The sequence below is a fragment of the Malaclemys terrapin genome, chromosome 1 (genome assembly GCF_027887155.1).
Source record: "Malaclemys terrapin pileata isolate rMalTer1 chromosome 1, rMalTer1.hap1, whole genome shotgun sequence".
Classification (NCBI taxonomy): Eukaryota; Metazoa; Chordata; order Testudines; family Emydidae; genus Malaclemys; species Malaclemys terrapin.
The window spans coordinates 136,026,523-136,040,539 of record NC_071505.1 but is presented as its reverse complement, the minus strand read 5'-3'; the positions used below and the strand labels follow the sequence as shown (position 1 = coordinate 136,040,539).

The 14,017-nt window shown below is 53.9% G+C and overlaps 1 protein-coding gene across 1 annotated transcript in view; it reads right to left on the bottom strand.

The window, feature by feature from the left end:
• Positions 1 to 5,439: 5,439 nt before the first annotated feature.
• Positions 5,440 to 14,017, bottom strand: part of LOC128843419 (alpha-2-macroglobulin-like) — a 133,744-nt gene continuing 125,166 nt past the window's right edge. The window contains exons 33-36 of the mRNA XM_054040246.1: positions 8,392 to 8,460; positions 7,862 to 7,964; positions 6,885 to 6,926; positions 5,440 to 5,608 (exon numbers count right to left, since the gene is read on the bottom strand). Coding sequence (XP_053896221.1) covers positions 5,583 to 5,608; positions 6,885 to 6,926; positions 7,862 to 7,964; positions 8,392 to 8,460 — 240 coding nt within the window. The 3' untranslated portion in view covers positions 5,440 to 5,582. The remainder of the gene's footprint in view (positions 5,609 to 6,884; positions 6,927 to 7,861; positions 7,965 to 8,391; positions 8,461 to 14,017) is intronic.

Below are 14,017 nucleotides of genomic sequence, written 5' to 3'. Positions count from 1 at the left end.
ATCCTGGGGGACTAGGACAGTCCCCCTTTTGCCCCCTAAGTGGCACCCCCGAGGACAGACACCTCCCCACCCAGGCAGAGCAGCTTAGCCCTCGCAGAAATGGGGGAAGGCAGTGGCAGTGACTCCACATGGGCCCCCCAAACTGCACCCATGGTGGACTCCTGACACTGCAGTGGACCCCACCCACTCCAAGCCCCAGGCTCCCTCTACCTGGAAGGAGACTCACCTAGTGCTGCCTGCAGTTGGAACAGGCTGGGAGCTGGAGACTGCCCAGGAGATCTGGGTAGGAGGCAGGGCGACCCAGGTGAGCAGCATCTCATTGCTGCTGGTCAGGCAAAGCTTCTGCAGAGCAGAGGGAGTCCTGCACTCCCTGCTCACCTACCACTAACCCTGGCTGGAGCAGCTCCCCGAGGCTGCTGGAGGCCCCACTCCCCACTGAGGGCTGAAGCAAGGCTGGGTCAGCCCCTGCTGCAGCCAGCTCAGGGGCCACAAACAGCTGATGGGGGGCAGGGCTGCATTCAGGGGAGCCTGCCAAACAGCTGATAAGCACAGTCGCCTACCAGCTGATCAGTGGGGGCAGGGCTGCCCTGGAACTCCTGATCCATGGCCGGGGCCGCAGCACCACTATTGCCGGGGGGTGCTGAGCACCCACTAATTTTTTTCCATGGAGTCGGTACCTATGGCTGGCAGGATGCTTGGATTCCAGTTGACATGTGTTGAAAAACAATCACAGCTCAGGAAACCGCTGCTATTTTAGTCTTCCCCACAAACCAGCTTCCTGGATGTAGAAGTGAAAATGTAATCATGGGCAGAGGAAGGAAGAGAGAGAAAGGATGGTGGTTTCTAGTAAACCCCTTCTCTAACCAAACAGCCAGCTTATTAGACACTCACTGCAGTACAGATAAAGCCATGTTAAGAGCAGGCAGGCTCTGATTGTGCTCACAAGAAGAGACGTCCTTCTTCCTATGTAATAATAACATGCATTCTTCTTCAGGCTGGAGTTTGATGCTGTGGTTAAGAGTCCTGGACTAGTTATGGAGAATCTTTACTCCTTCTCGTGACACTTGCTGTTCCTTTTTTTGTGGATGCAAGGGCTGCAATTCCCACTTACAGGTTGGGTGCTGAAATTGTCCAGAAAGGACACTCAATTCTATGTCAGTCTCTGCCAACTCCACACCAACTTACCACTATCCCATCTGTCACCCTGCCTGGAGTGGCTCACAACCATGCAATGCCGTAACAAGGGCGAGGCGAGTGAGCAGGAGCGCCACCAGCTTTTCTGCCGCCCTAGGTGGCGGAAGGTCCCGCCCCGAAATGCCGCCCCCCACAGAGGCGGCGGAAGGTCCCGCTGCCAAAATACCACCGCGGTTGCCGCCTCCCAAATTGTAGCGCCCTAGGTGTGACGAAGTGGGAATGTTCTTGATGTGTTATTTGAATGCTGAGTGGGGAGTATTGACCTGGGAAGGTTGCAGGGGAGTTTTGCTGGGGCTGCCTGCATTGGGGAAGGGAGGATACCTGAGCATGTAACATGAGAACCCAGGAGGGGGGTTGGAGGCCAGGTGACACCTCTGCCCGGGAAACTGGACAAAGGACACAAAGGCTGGGGGAGGAGCCGGGAAAAGGCCAGAAAGGAGGAGGCTGAAGGGAGTGTGGAGATTTGGGAGCTGGCTGGAAGATGGGGAGTGGGGACCCGACGGGGCTGTGGCCTCCCTGGGGCCCCCAGATGGACCTAACTAAAGGGGGAGGGTGCTGTTGTCGGTACCGGCAAGACCTGTTTTGGACTGTGTTCCTGTCGTCTAAACAAACACAGTCCAAAACAGGTCTTGCCGGTACTGACAACAGCACCCTCCCCCTTTAGTTAATTCTCAGCATTCAACTGGCTGGCTGAGAGTCATGGTGAATCACTGGAAGCCGGGGGTGCAGGGCCTGGTCTCCCCCACACTCCGTGACACTAGGCGACCGCCTAGGTTGCCTAATGGGTTGCTACAGCCCTGTGAGTGAGGCACTTGCCTGGGGCGCACAAAGCTGAGGGGCGCAGAAAGCTAGGGTTACCATTCGTCCGGATTTACCCGGACATGTCCTCCTTTTTGTGCTAAAAATAGCGTCCGGGGGGAATTTGTAAAGCACTCACAATGTCCGGGATTTCCCCCTGGCAGAGCAGAGCGAGTGGCTGGGAGGGCTGCAGGGAAGTCCCGGGCTGGACTTAGGAGCAGCTGTAGAGGAGCCGGATCCGCCCTGCATTCTGAGCCGGCAGCTCCCTTGCAGCCCAGTCCGGCAGCCCTGTGCAGGGCCAGGGACCGGGTTTTGTTGTGCAGGGCCAGGGACCGGGTTTTGTTGTGCTGGGGAGCTCAGCCACGTGTCCGGCTCGGCTGCACAGAGCCCAACACCCTGTTCTGAGCAGCAGGGTAAGGGGGCCAGGGAGGTTCTGGATGGGGCAGTCAAGAAACGGGGGGGGGGCTTTTGGAGGGGAGTGGAGAAAGTTTTGGGCAGTCAGGGTACAGGTAGGGGGTAGGGTCCTGGGGGGCAGTTGGGGGGGGTCTTAGGAGGGGGCAGTTAGGGGACAAGGAACAGGGAGTCTTAGGTAGGGGGTGGGGTTCTGGAGGGCAGTTAGGAGCAGGGGTCCCAGGAGGGGGCAGTCAGGGGACAAGGAGCAGGGGGGGAGTGTTTGGGAGTTCTGGGGGGAGCTGTCAGGTGGCAGGGGTGGGGAGATGGATCGGAGCAGTCAGGGGACAGGGAGCAGAGGGGTTTAGATGGGTCGGGAGTTCTGGGGGGGGGCTGTCAGGGGGTGGGGAGTGGTTGGATGGGGCGTGGGAGTCCCAGGGGTCTGTCTGGGGGTGGGGGTGTGGATAAGGGTTGGGGCAGTCAGGGGACAAGAGGCAGGGAGGCTTAGATAGGGAGTGGAGTCCTGGGGGGCAGTTAGGGGCAGGGGTCCCAGGAGGGGGCAGTCAGGGGACAAGGAACGGGGGGAGGGTTGGGGGTTCTAGGGGGGGCGGGAAGTGGGAGGGGCAGGGGCGGGGCTAGGGCGGGGCTCCTCCCGTCCTCTTTTTTTCTTGCTGAAATATGGTAACCCTAAGAAAGCGGCAGAGAAAAAAAAGCTGCTGGCACAGAGATATTTAGGCTGATCTCCCCGCGCCTCCCCCGAGTGTCCCCTGGCCCCGACTTGCTGCCCCCCCTCCTTCCCGGGGCCCTGAGCAGAGTCACTGTCTCTCCCCTGCAGCTCCATGCTGCCTCCCTGCAGCAACTGCTGCCGCTAGGTCCTAGTGCCCCCAACTCTACTGCCAGGGCAGACTGACTCTGAGCCTGCCCTTCCCCCTCAGACCGCAGTCACTGCTCCTGCCCCATGCTGGGCAAGGAGGCAGCCCCATCCCTCACCCCCAGTGAGGCTAGTCAGGGGCAACAGCAGGGGAGGAGGTGCACACAGCACCCACTGGCACCCACCATGGAGGAGGCGAGAGAGATTCCTGGACCTGAGAGGGGCCCTAGGAGCACATGCAGTGACAGTGGTGGGGGTGAGTGTGCTGCTGGGGGGGGTAGGAAAGGGGGGCTCCTCCCCCAGAGCTTGCTGCTGCCGGCAGGGAAAGGGCTGGGGGGAGTCCTCCTCTCTGGCCCCTGTCCTGGAGCAGCCGGCCTGCACCCCAAACTCATCCCCAGCCCTGCCCCACCCCAGAGCCCATACACCCAGTCAGCGCTTTCACCCTCCACTGCACCCTCAACTCTCTGCCCGAGCTTTGAGCCCCTCCACCACCCCACTGTATCCCCAGTCCCAGCCAGAGCCCTCATCCCCCCACACCCCAACCCTCTGCCCAAGCCCTGAGCCCCTCCCACATCCCAAACCTCCCATTCCCAGCCCTAGACAGAGCCCTCACCCCTACTCTCGCCCTGAGCCCCTCCCACACTCCAAACCACTCATCTGCAGCCACAACCCACAGCCTTCACCCCTGCACCCCATCCCTCTGCACCCCTCCCATCCCCAAACTCGCTCCCAGAACCTGCACCCCCTCCCTTCGCACCTCCTCCCATCCACAAACTCCCTCCCAGAGCCTGCACCCCAATCCCCTGCCCCAGCCTAGGGCCTGCACCCCAGACCTCCTCCCTCACCCAAACTCCCTCCCAGAGCCTTGGGCGGGTGGGTGAGGGGGGTGGAGTTTGGGTGGGGGCGGGGTCTGGGCACCATCAAAATTTGACATGGTTGCAGCGCCATAACTAGGTATTTTTGCGCCCAAGGCAAGAATATAAAATTGTGCCCTACCCCAGGGCCAGCTCTTCGGCGGCAATTTGGCGGCGGGTCCCTCAGTCCCTCTTGGAGGGAAGGGCCTGCCGCCAAATTACTGCCGAAGAATGAATGAAGCGGCGGCGGTAGAGCCTGTGATTCTGGGGGGTCTAACTCATGATTTTTGGCTGCTTGGGCTGGTAATGTTGCTTCCAAGATGGTCTTTGGTTCCAGTCCAGTTCCAATCCAGAGAGGGACTCACAGGTTAAGAGAGGAGGGAGGTGCTGGATATCAGCAGTGGCCACTAGGGATCAGCATGTGTCCTGAGAATGCTGGGAGTTCAGGTCTGCAGGGCAGGATCGGGGGTGGCAGGTTTAAATATGAATGAAAATAAGTGGTTCAATGCACCTAAATGGTGGCTATCTTTAAAGTTGTCATCTTGTCAATAAATTGTATGGTTTTGAATTAATAACCCTGCTGATACTTGTGACAGTAGTTTTAGAGCCTGTGGTTTCAGATGAGTGAGTGTGGACAGTTGCAGGGGTCTGTACACATAATACAACATTATGGCAGAGAACTCTGCATAAGTGCTGAATATTGTAATAGCTGAGACATGAGGGTTTTTTTTTTATTAAAACAATCTCTATCATAAGTGTTGGAGATTGGCAGGCAGGACTCTTGAGTTTTCTAACTAGCAATGATACTTGATTGACTTTGTGTGTGACTGTAGGCAAGTCACTTAACCTTTGGGTGTTTCACTATACCCATGTATAAAATGGGGGGGGGGGGAAGAGGAACCGTGCGGGGGGGGGCAGCTCCATGCAGGAGGGAGGGGGAGGAGAGGGGCTGGGGAGGAGCAGCTCCGCATGGGCCTCGACCACTTCAGCCAAAGGAGACCCCATTACATGTTAGCCGTATCAGGTCCCGGCTCACAGCTGAGTATTTCTGTTTATAACCTGTAGCGGGCAGAGAGACTCTACAGTCCCACAGTTCATGTTTACAAGTAAGGAACATCCCGCACTAGTCGCTAACTGGAAAAGGTGAGGGATATTAGACACAATGGTGCTTAGCAGATCTTTTCCCACAGACCCTTTCCCCCGGCTGGCTGCGCAGGGCAGAGTCCTAGCTGGATGGGACACACCTGGACCTGAGAAGTCTTGGGTGAAGCTGTGATCTGGGGCTGAACAGGGATAAGGGGGCTGGGAAACAGAGAGGCCAGGAGCCATTGGTCAGGTTGGTGAATTCATTTATTTGTAATGTTTGTTTCCCTCTTTTTGCTGCTGTTTTCTCTCTGTTGCTCCATCCATCCACCTCGGCCTGCGCAGGGGCTAAGCAGGTGGGACGCGGGAGGCTCGGAACACGACTCCATCCCTCACACGTTGCTCTGCTCGGCTCCCACTGTGAGGGGAAAAAGAGCAGGAACAGAAGGGGTTTAGAGAAGAAAATTGCCATGCCTCCCCTAGGCTTTGATACAGGGCCAGCAACACACATCCAGGGCTGGGCACGGCTGCTCCACCGCAGGGAGCACAGCACAGCACTGCCAGGGCCCTGGACAGGAGGTTCTATGGCCCTGACCTCTCCTCACCAAGGGCAGGGCCATGCTTCATCTGCCTCCACACAGGGTGTCTCAGAGCGCTGGGGAGGTGCAGCACAGGATCCAGCGCTGGCTGTGTCAGCCTAGGGTCCGGCTGGAACCATCCCTGCTGTGTCTGACACTGCAGTGCAGCCATGTGGCAGGGAGACATCCCAGCTGGGATGGACGTGGGGCCACAAGATACTCGGTGCCATAGACATGCTGAGGCTCAGCTCGGACATTGACTTCGGGAGCGAGGTGCGGATCCGAGGAGCACGTTCTCTCCCCGCCCCTTTGTTCCTCTGGGACCCAGCGCAGACTGGAGTGAATCCATTTACACAAGAGCCAGCAGTGCCCAGGGGAGGGAAGGGAGCTCCCTGCACTGGGACTGAGCAGCTGCCTGTGGATCAGCACCAGGGGGAATGGAGCCCAGACCTGCAGAACAAGGCCTCTCAGACCTGCAGAACAAGGGCTGGGAAAAGGAGGCTTCTGCTGAATCCTGCTGCTGGGAGACCCTCCCCTCCTCTGTCTGTCTGGCTCTCCTGTGCTTTGGTTCTTTCATTCACTCTCTGATCGTCCCTGTCACGGATATTTTGGCTCCTCTGATCCTAGCCAGAAGCAGGAAGTTCAGACCCAGCTGCTGGGGAAAGGGGGGTGCAAGGAGTCGGAGCTTAGAGGACAGGCTGAGCGGCCTCAGGTTCTTATTTGATCTGAGCCCGGACAGCCCATCTCTGAAAACGTCACACAGACAAGTGACCCAGGGAGATGGCAGGGACTTGCTGGCTCTGATTGGGCTGGAGCCTTCGCCCCGCCCCTGGAAGTGCCTCTCATAAACCACTGCAATGACACAGTTTCAATACGGCTCACGAGGCAGAGGCTGTAGCAGGGAGATGTGTAAAGTGAGGGATGAAAGGAGCATCTGTCCCCCGGAATAAGCAAAGACGCCATCAGTGCAGGCAACAAACCCCTGTGCAGGGGGAAAAAGCCACAGCTCCGACTGCACCGGGGATGCACTGCCTGGAGCTGAGCTCTCGCAGTGGGGAGTAGATCCGGGGGTGCTGTGAGCAGGACGAGGGGAGGAAATGGCTCTTCATACACTACCTTTGCTGCAGGGGGCGCTGTACTCAGCGATGGCAAATTCGTCTGGAAGACACAAGGGAAGGGAGATGTGATCAGGGCTGTGTGAGACCCAAGCAGGACTCCTCGCACTTCCAGCAGGCCCTGCGACAGAGAGCTGGCACCGCACCAGAGATCTCAGGCAGGAGGGGAGGGAGCCCTGTCTCCAGGGGCACTGGGGGAACCTCAGCTGGGCTCCATGGGAGGAAGGCAAAGGTTACCCCAAGGCTACAGTGCAACAGGCATCTCCAGCGGTTCTGTGCCAGGTGCCTTATGGCCATTTGCACCTCGTCTGACACACGACCACCGGGGTTGCCGTTGGGCTCTGGTTTTGTCACCCGATGTCCTAGCTGGGGAGGTGGAGGAGCGAATGTGCCTCCCCCAGGTCACACCCAGAGCTGGGATCTCAGGGCAGTATCTTAACCCAGGAGCCTCCCAGATCCTTTTGGCGCTAACCCACCTGGGTTGGCACCTTCCCTCTACAGTGCGGGAGAGGTCTGGGGCTCGTGGTGCGAGCATGAGGCCAGTGGAATATGATCCCTCGTCCATAATCCCGGTGTGCCCCACACTCTCATCTGGGAGAGGGGTGACGCTGCTGAGATGGGCCTGTTGTGTCCAGAGATGAGAGGGGGACGCTGTTTGCGTGGGGCGAACCGGTGTCAGGGATGGTGGCGGCAGGGCCATTCGGGTTGGAAGCAGGAGGAGAAGGGAATGGGGTTTGCCCTTGAAACTGCGTGGGCAGTCGCTGAACAGGCAGTGCTCGCGTGAGGTTCCCAGCTCAGCCCCAGACCTGTCCCCACCCTCAGGAGGCAGCACGGGAATCGGGAGGTGGATCATCGAGAGAACGAGGGCAAACACAATCCCGAGCCCAGCGGGTCCCCTGTGGCTCTGACTGTGGCCTCTTCCTTCCCTGTGACAGGCCCATGGGGGCTAATGTCCCCCCAGCACTGCCCCACACGCACCCGTTTCGTAGTAATCGTAGACTTTCACTAGTGCCGGCTTCAGGCTCTGCACGGGGAAGTCCTGTTCCACCGCGAAGGAGAAGCTCCGAGTCACGTTGCTCACCTGGGGTGTGTGTGGGGGAAACAGACGAGACTCAGGAGGCAACTCTGAGCCACTTCACCCTTTCCTTCCCCATCTCCCCACCCCTCATTCTGCAGGTCCAGCATCTGCCCCCCTTGGCTGCAGGACCTGGCAGGGATTCAGGCCCTGAGGGAGAAGCCCTGCCGCCCCGATCCCGATCCCCCATGTACAAGCTGCTCTTCCTGGTACCCATAGGCTGGAGGGAGAACAGGAAGGCCCCAGCTCTATATGTTGGGGGGGGGACAGGAAGAGCTGCACAGAAATGCTGGGGAGCAGCAGCAGCTGTGCAGCAATACATGGGTTTGTTTTCCCCGGCCAACACCCGAGAGATCCCCGCTCAGTGCCTCTATCAAATGTATGTCAGGGGGTGACTCTCCCTGGCCCATCCCGTCGCCCTGTGAGCGCTTACCTGCTCCATGTAGAGCAGCACGTGGTTGGTGCTCAGTTCTGTGCGGTGGATGTGGTGATGTCCTTCCAGCTGCCAGTGGTAAAGAGAGAGAAGCAGGATGTAACTGAGCCCCCTTCGAACCACCCCAGAGCCCTAAGTAATGGGATGCTGAAGCAATCTCAGAACTGTTAGCAATTATCTTTGAGATCTCTTGGAGGACGGGTGATTTCCCAGGAGATTGGAGGCAGGCAAACAGAGTATCTATCTTTAAAAATGGGAACAAAGAGGACCCAGGAATTCATAGACCAGTCAGCCTAATATTCATACCCAGAAAGATAGCAGAAGAAATTATTAAACAGTCACTTGTAACAGGATTACAAGATAAAGCCAGCATGGATTTGTCAAGAACAAATCATGCCAAACCAACCTCAGTTTCTTCTCTGAGAGGGTTACGGGACCAGTGGATAGTGGGGGCGGGGAGGGAGAGGAAAGCTGTAGTCATCATATATCTTGATTTTAATAAGGCTTCTGACACAGTCCCACATGACATTCTCATAAGAAAATCAGGGAAATGTGGTCTAAATGAAATTATTATAAGATGGATGCACAAGTGGTTGAAAGACTGTACTAAAAGGGCAGTCATCCACGGTTTGCTGTTAAACTGCTAGGGTGTATCTAGTGGGGTCCTGCAGTGGTCAGTCCTGGGTCTGGTACTATTCAACATGATCATTAATCACTTGGATAATAGAGTGGAGAGCATGCTTCTAAAATCTGTGGATGACACCAGCTGGGCGGGGCTGTAAGCACTTTGGACAGGATTAGAATTTAAAACGACCTTGCCAAATTAGAGAATTGGTCCGAAACCAACAAGATGAAATTCAATAAAGACAAATACAAAATACTACACTGGGGAAGGAAAAATTATATGTGCAACTCTAAAATGAGGCATAACTGGCTAGGGGGTAGTACTGCTGAAAAGGATCTGTGGGTTATAGAGGATCACAAATTTAATATAAGTCAGCAATGTGATGCAGTTGTGAAAAAGGCTAATATCATTCTGGGGTATATTAACAGGACTGTCATATGTAAGACATGGTATGTAATTATACCACTCTACTTGGCATTGGTGAGGCCTCAGCTGGAGTACTGTGTCCACTTCTGGGCACCACACTTTAGCAAAGATGTGGATAAATTGGAGAGAGTCCAGAGAACAGCAACAAAAATGATTAAAAATGTAGACGATCTGACCTATGTGGAAAGGTTAAAAACTCTGGGCATGTTTAGTCTTGAGAGAAGAAGGCTGAGGGGGAACCTGACCTGATAACATATTTGAATATCCTTAAGGTTTGTTATAAAGAGTGTGGTGATCAATTGTTCTCCACGTCCACTGAAGGTAAGACAAGAAGTAATCGGCTTAATTTGCAGCAAGGGAGAGTTAGAAATTTTTTCCTAAATCTAACCTAACTGTAATGGTAATTAAGCACTGGCACAGGCTTCTAAGGGAGGCTGTGATTTCCCATTCCTGGACATTTTTAAGGACAGGTTAGACAGACACCTATCAGGGATAAGCTAGGTTTACGTGGTCCTGCTTCCTCACAGGCGGCTGAACTTGATGACCTCTTGTGGTCCCTCCCATTCCTACAGTAGAGTCCTGTGTGGGACTATTTTTTAATCCCGCTCCAGCTGTTATGGTAACGGGTCCTGCGGGATCCCAATCCCATTGCAGAGCTCTACAATAGTCCGACACAGGGACTATAGCTATAGCTCTGTGATTCTTGGCTGGTGCCATAGACACTGACTCTGTGGGTGCTCTGGGGCTGGAGAACCCATGGAAAAAAAATAGTGGGTGCTCAGCACCCAATGGTGGCCCACTGATCAGCTCCTCCCCTTCCCCCCTCCCAGCGCCTCCCACCCACCGGTGGTCAGCTGTTCAGTGGTGTGCAGGAGGCTCTGGGGGGGGAGGGAGAGAAGCAGGGGCAGGAAGAGGCAGAACGAGGGCAGGATGGGCTCGGGGGAGGGGGTGGAACGGGGTGGGAAGAGGCAGGGCGGGGACAGTCCTTGGGGGAAGGTGGCAAGTGTAGGCAGGGCCTGGGGCACAGCAGGGGTCAAGCACTCTCGGGGAAACCAGAAAGTCGGTGCCTCTGGCTGCTGCTTTAAAGGAAGAGGCAAAATCTGTACTGTGGCCCCATGGGCAGTGCATAATGCAGGCTGGGAGAGGCTAAGCATCCCCAAACCTCCATTAATGCGCCCAGCCGTGGCCTCAGGGCTGGGCTGCAGCAGGGCTCTGAGCTCCTCCAGAGCTGGGGATTAGGGCTGCTTCGCCAGGCCAGCTGGAGTTCCTCTGATTGTGGTGGGGGGCTCAGGGCTCCTCTGGCCCCAGTGGGTGAGAGTGTGGGGGCATGGGAGTGGGGCCTCAGGCAAAAGGAGCAGGGCAGGGGTGGGGCCTTGGGTGGAAGGGGCAGAGCGGGGGCTAGCCTCTTCGAACGGGGGTTTCATGCCCTGCCTATGTATGGCCCCACCCAGCTGGTGGACTGAGATGTGAAGTATCACGGTTTGAGACCTGAGGGGAGGGCTGTGGCTGTGGGCAGGGCTGGGCTCTGAGCACTGCCTCCCCTGTGCTGCTCACAGGCTTCATTAGTCTGATGGCATCACACCTCAGGACCCCTCAAGGGACACCTCCCAGCGTCTAAGTCTCCCTGAGGAGATGCAGGGCCCAGGGTGGGCTCAGGAGTGTGTGTGTGTGTGGGGGGGGTGTTAGAGCTGGGGGAGAACAGAGGGATGCAGGGAGGTGGGGGCTCATCATTCTCTCTCCCAAGCACCCCGCGAGCCCAGCCTGATTTCCCCTCACAGGAGCACTGCCCCCTCCAGGGGAGACTGTGAGGTGCCTCCGGCTGGGCCTGCTCCCCCTGTGTGTAACAGTTTATCAGGGAGTCACTGAGTGGGAGCTCAGGGGGATGGGATGGGGAAAGAGCGGGGAATCAGGGGAGGGTCAGAAAGAAGATATGAGGTCAGAGAGACGGGAGACAAGGGGGGGTCTGACGCTGGACAAGGGACTAGGGAGGTGCCAGGTTGCACTGGTAAAATGAGGGGTTGGGGTTTGGAGCTGACCAGGGCCAGAGTGGGGTTGGAGTCATGGGGCCCTAGATGCCCACTGGGTGAGGTTGTGGTTGTGGGGAACTGGACTCCATTGGGTTGTGGGGCAGATACCCCTAGGGGGCTGCGACCCATACACAGAACGGGCCATTACCATCCTCACTGATGACTTCATAGGTACGAATCCTGACAGCATCTTAACGTCAACGATGACCATGTTGGAGACGGGGCGTTTCCCTGTGTAGCTGGGAGACCAAGTGGGAAACGAAACAAGGTTTAATACATCTCAGCACAGAGCTGATGCACCTCCCACCCTGCCTGACTCCTGCTAGTCCAGTCCTGGTCCCTGGCTCCCTGCTCTGCCACTACCTGTCATTCCTGCCCCACAGCCCAGCCCCGCTGCTATCCCAGTCCTGGGCTCCCCACACAGCTCTGCCAGTGCCCCTCAGTCCTGCCCTTGGAGCAGCGGAAGTTTGATGAAAGTCCCTGAAGCAAGACAGCATCCTTTCCAATAAGGGGTTCAGTTAAATTACTCCCATCGTTGGTGGCAGGAGGAGGAGGGAACAATTTAAATCAGGATTTAAATCACTTTTTTTTTTTTAAATTATTGATTTAAAATAGAGTTGAGGATTTGTAAAACCAATGTAAGCATTGGTGCTACGGCTACTTTAGATTTGCAGTTTGTGATGAACTAAGTTATAAAGACTCGTGTTTCTAAATGCCACTACGGCTGGGGGATCCTATTTGAATTTGACTGAACTTCTAGACAGAAAAACAAAATACTGGAAGTGAAGGCGCTGTTTCTGCAAACTGTTTAGCAGGTACTGTAGGGGATATATAGAACAGGTCTGGTATGAATGATTAATAACTAGTGATTCCTTCCAGCCCTCAAAAATGAGAAAAGCTATCCACCTCTGTTTATCCCAAAATAGGATGCACTTAGGAATAAAATGGTTCACATTAGGTGAGACCCTTTGTCTATGGACCCACAGTTCAGCCAAGTTGCTCTCCCCAAGAAGAGAAACTAAAATGGCTAACGAGAGTATTGTTAATCAGCTAGAAAAGAATCTCTCATTCTTTGCATATGGACAAAACCTCTTTCTCTCTCCTAATCTAGCTAAAAAGAACTCCAAGTTATCAAGAAAGGGTCATTCCCTGCTTTCCTATGCAAAGTGGCCCAAGAGATGGGTGGGGAAGCTGTAAGTTAAACAAACCAGAAGTGTGGCTGTAAGACTGAAGGTCAAATTGGGTGAATTGCCCGTTTCCCCAAGAAATCCAAACGATTATCTTTCCACCCCAAATTAGAAGCTGAATATTGTTCTTGCTAGTAAATATTAACCTTTTATAATTTTTGTATGTTAAACTCTCGTAATAGTTTTATATACTAACCAAAAGCCTTTTCCTTTTGTGTATCTATATAGTTATTGCCATATACATATTGAAACTAACCCAACGGTGAAGGGAAGATGATGGAATGAATGCAATCGTTTACTCTGGTTTTTACCCCAACTTCACTAATATAGCTCAGACAGCAAGGGAAGGGAACCCCTCAAAACTACTGAAAGGTATCTACAGAAGTATGTTATCATAAACAAGACTGGGTAATGAATAAGGGATGCTTATGATCCAATTATGTTCTGTGATTGATAAGAGGTATTTGTTATTACAGATGGGTTCTATAATGGATGGAATAATGACCTATTGAAACACGTTTTTAACTCATTAAGAACTTTCAGTTGTTACAGCTGTTAGTAATAATGACTGGATTAGAGATTCCTTTTCACTCATCAGTCAGGTAAATGGAGGCCCATAAAGGAAATTCCATCAGCAACTAGGAAAACAGAACACATGGTAAAAATAATCATGGGAAAGTACTTTTTCCTCCAAAAAGAAGTTTCTTTATCTCACACTGTATAAAAGGAAAGAGGGTTGGAAAGTTAGTTTGGGAATGAACACTCTCAGCATTCCACCAGGTACAGAAGAAGGGAATATATGTGAAAGAAAACAGTCGACTATAGTAAAAATCTTAAATGAAACAAACTGTACCATAAAATCCCTGTGGATATAAATTCCATGTTTGAATAATAAGAGTACAGCAGTAGGAATATGCTACTGACCACCTGACTTGAATAGTGACGGTGAGTCACAAGAGTGAAATGCCTGCAATTTTTTAAAAACACCATAATAGAGGCTCAAATTATATGTATATCCCAAATAAAAAAAAGTAAGAGGACCAAAAAAGTGCCACTGTGGCTAAACAACAGAGTCAAAGAGGCTGTTAGAGAATAAAAGGACATCTTTTAAAAACTGGAAGTCAAATCCGACAGAGGAAAATAGAAAAGAACATAAACTATGGCAAATCAAGTGTAAAAGTAAAATTAGGCAGGCCAAAAAAGAATTTGAAGAGCAACTAGCAAAAGGCTTAAAAACTAACAGCAATTTTTTTTTAAGTACATCAGAAGCAGGAAGCCTGACAAACATCAGTGGGGTCACTGGACAATCAAGGTAAAGGAGCACTCAAGGAAGAAAAGGACGTTGTGGAGAAACTAAATGA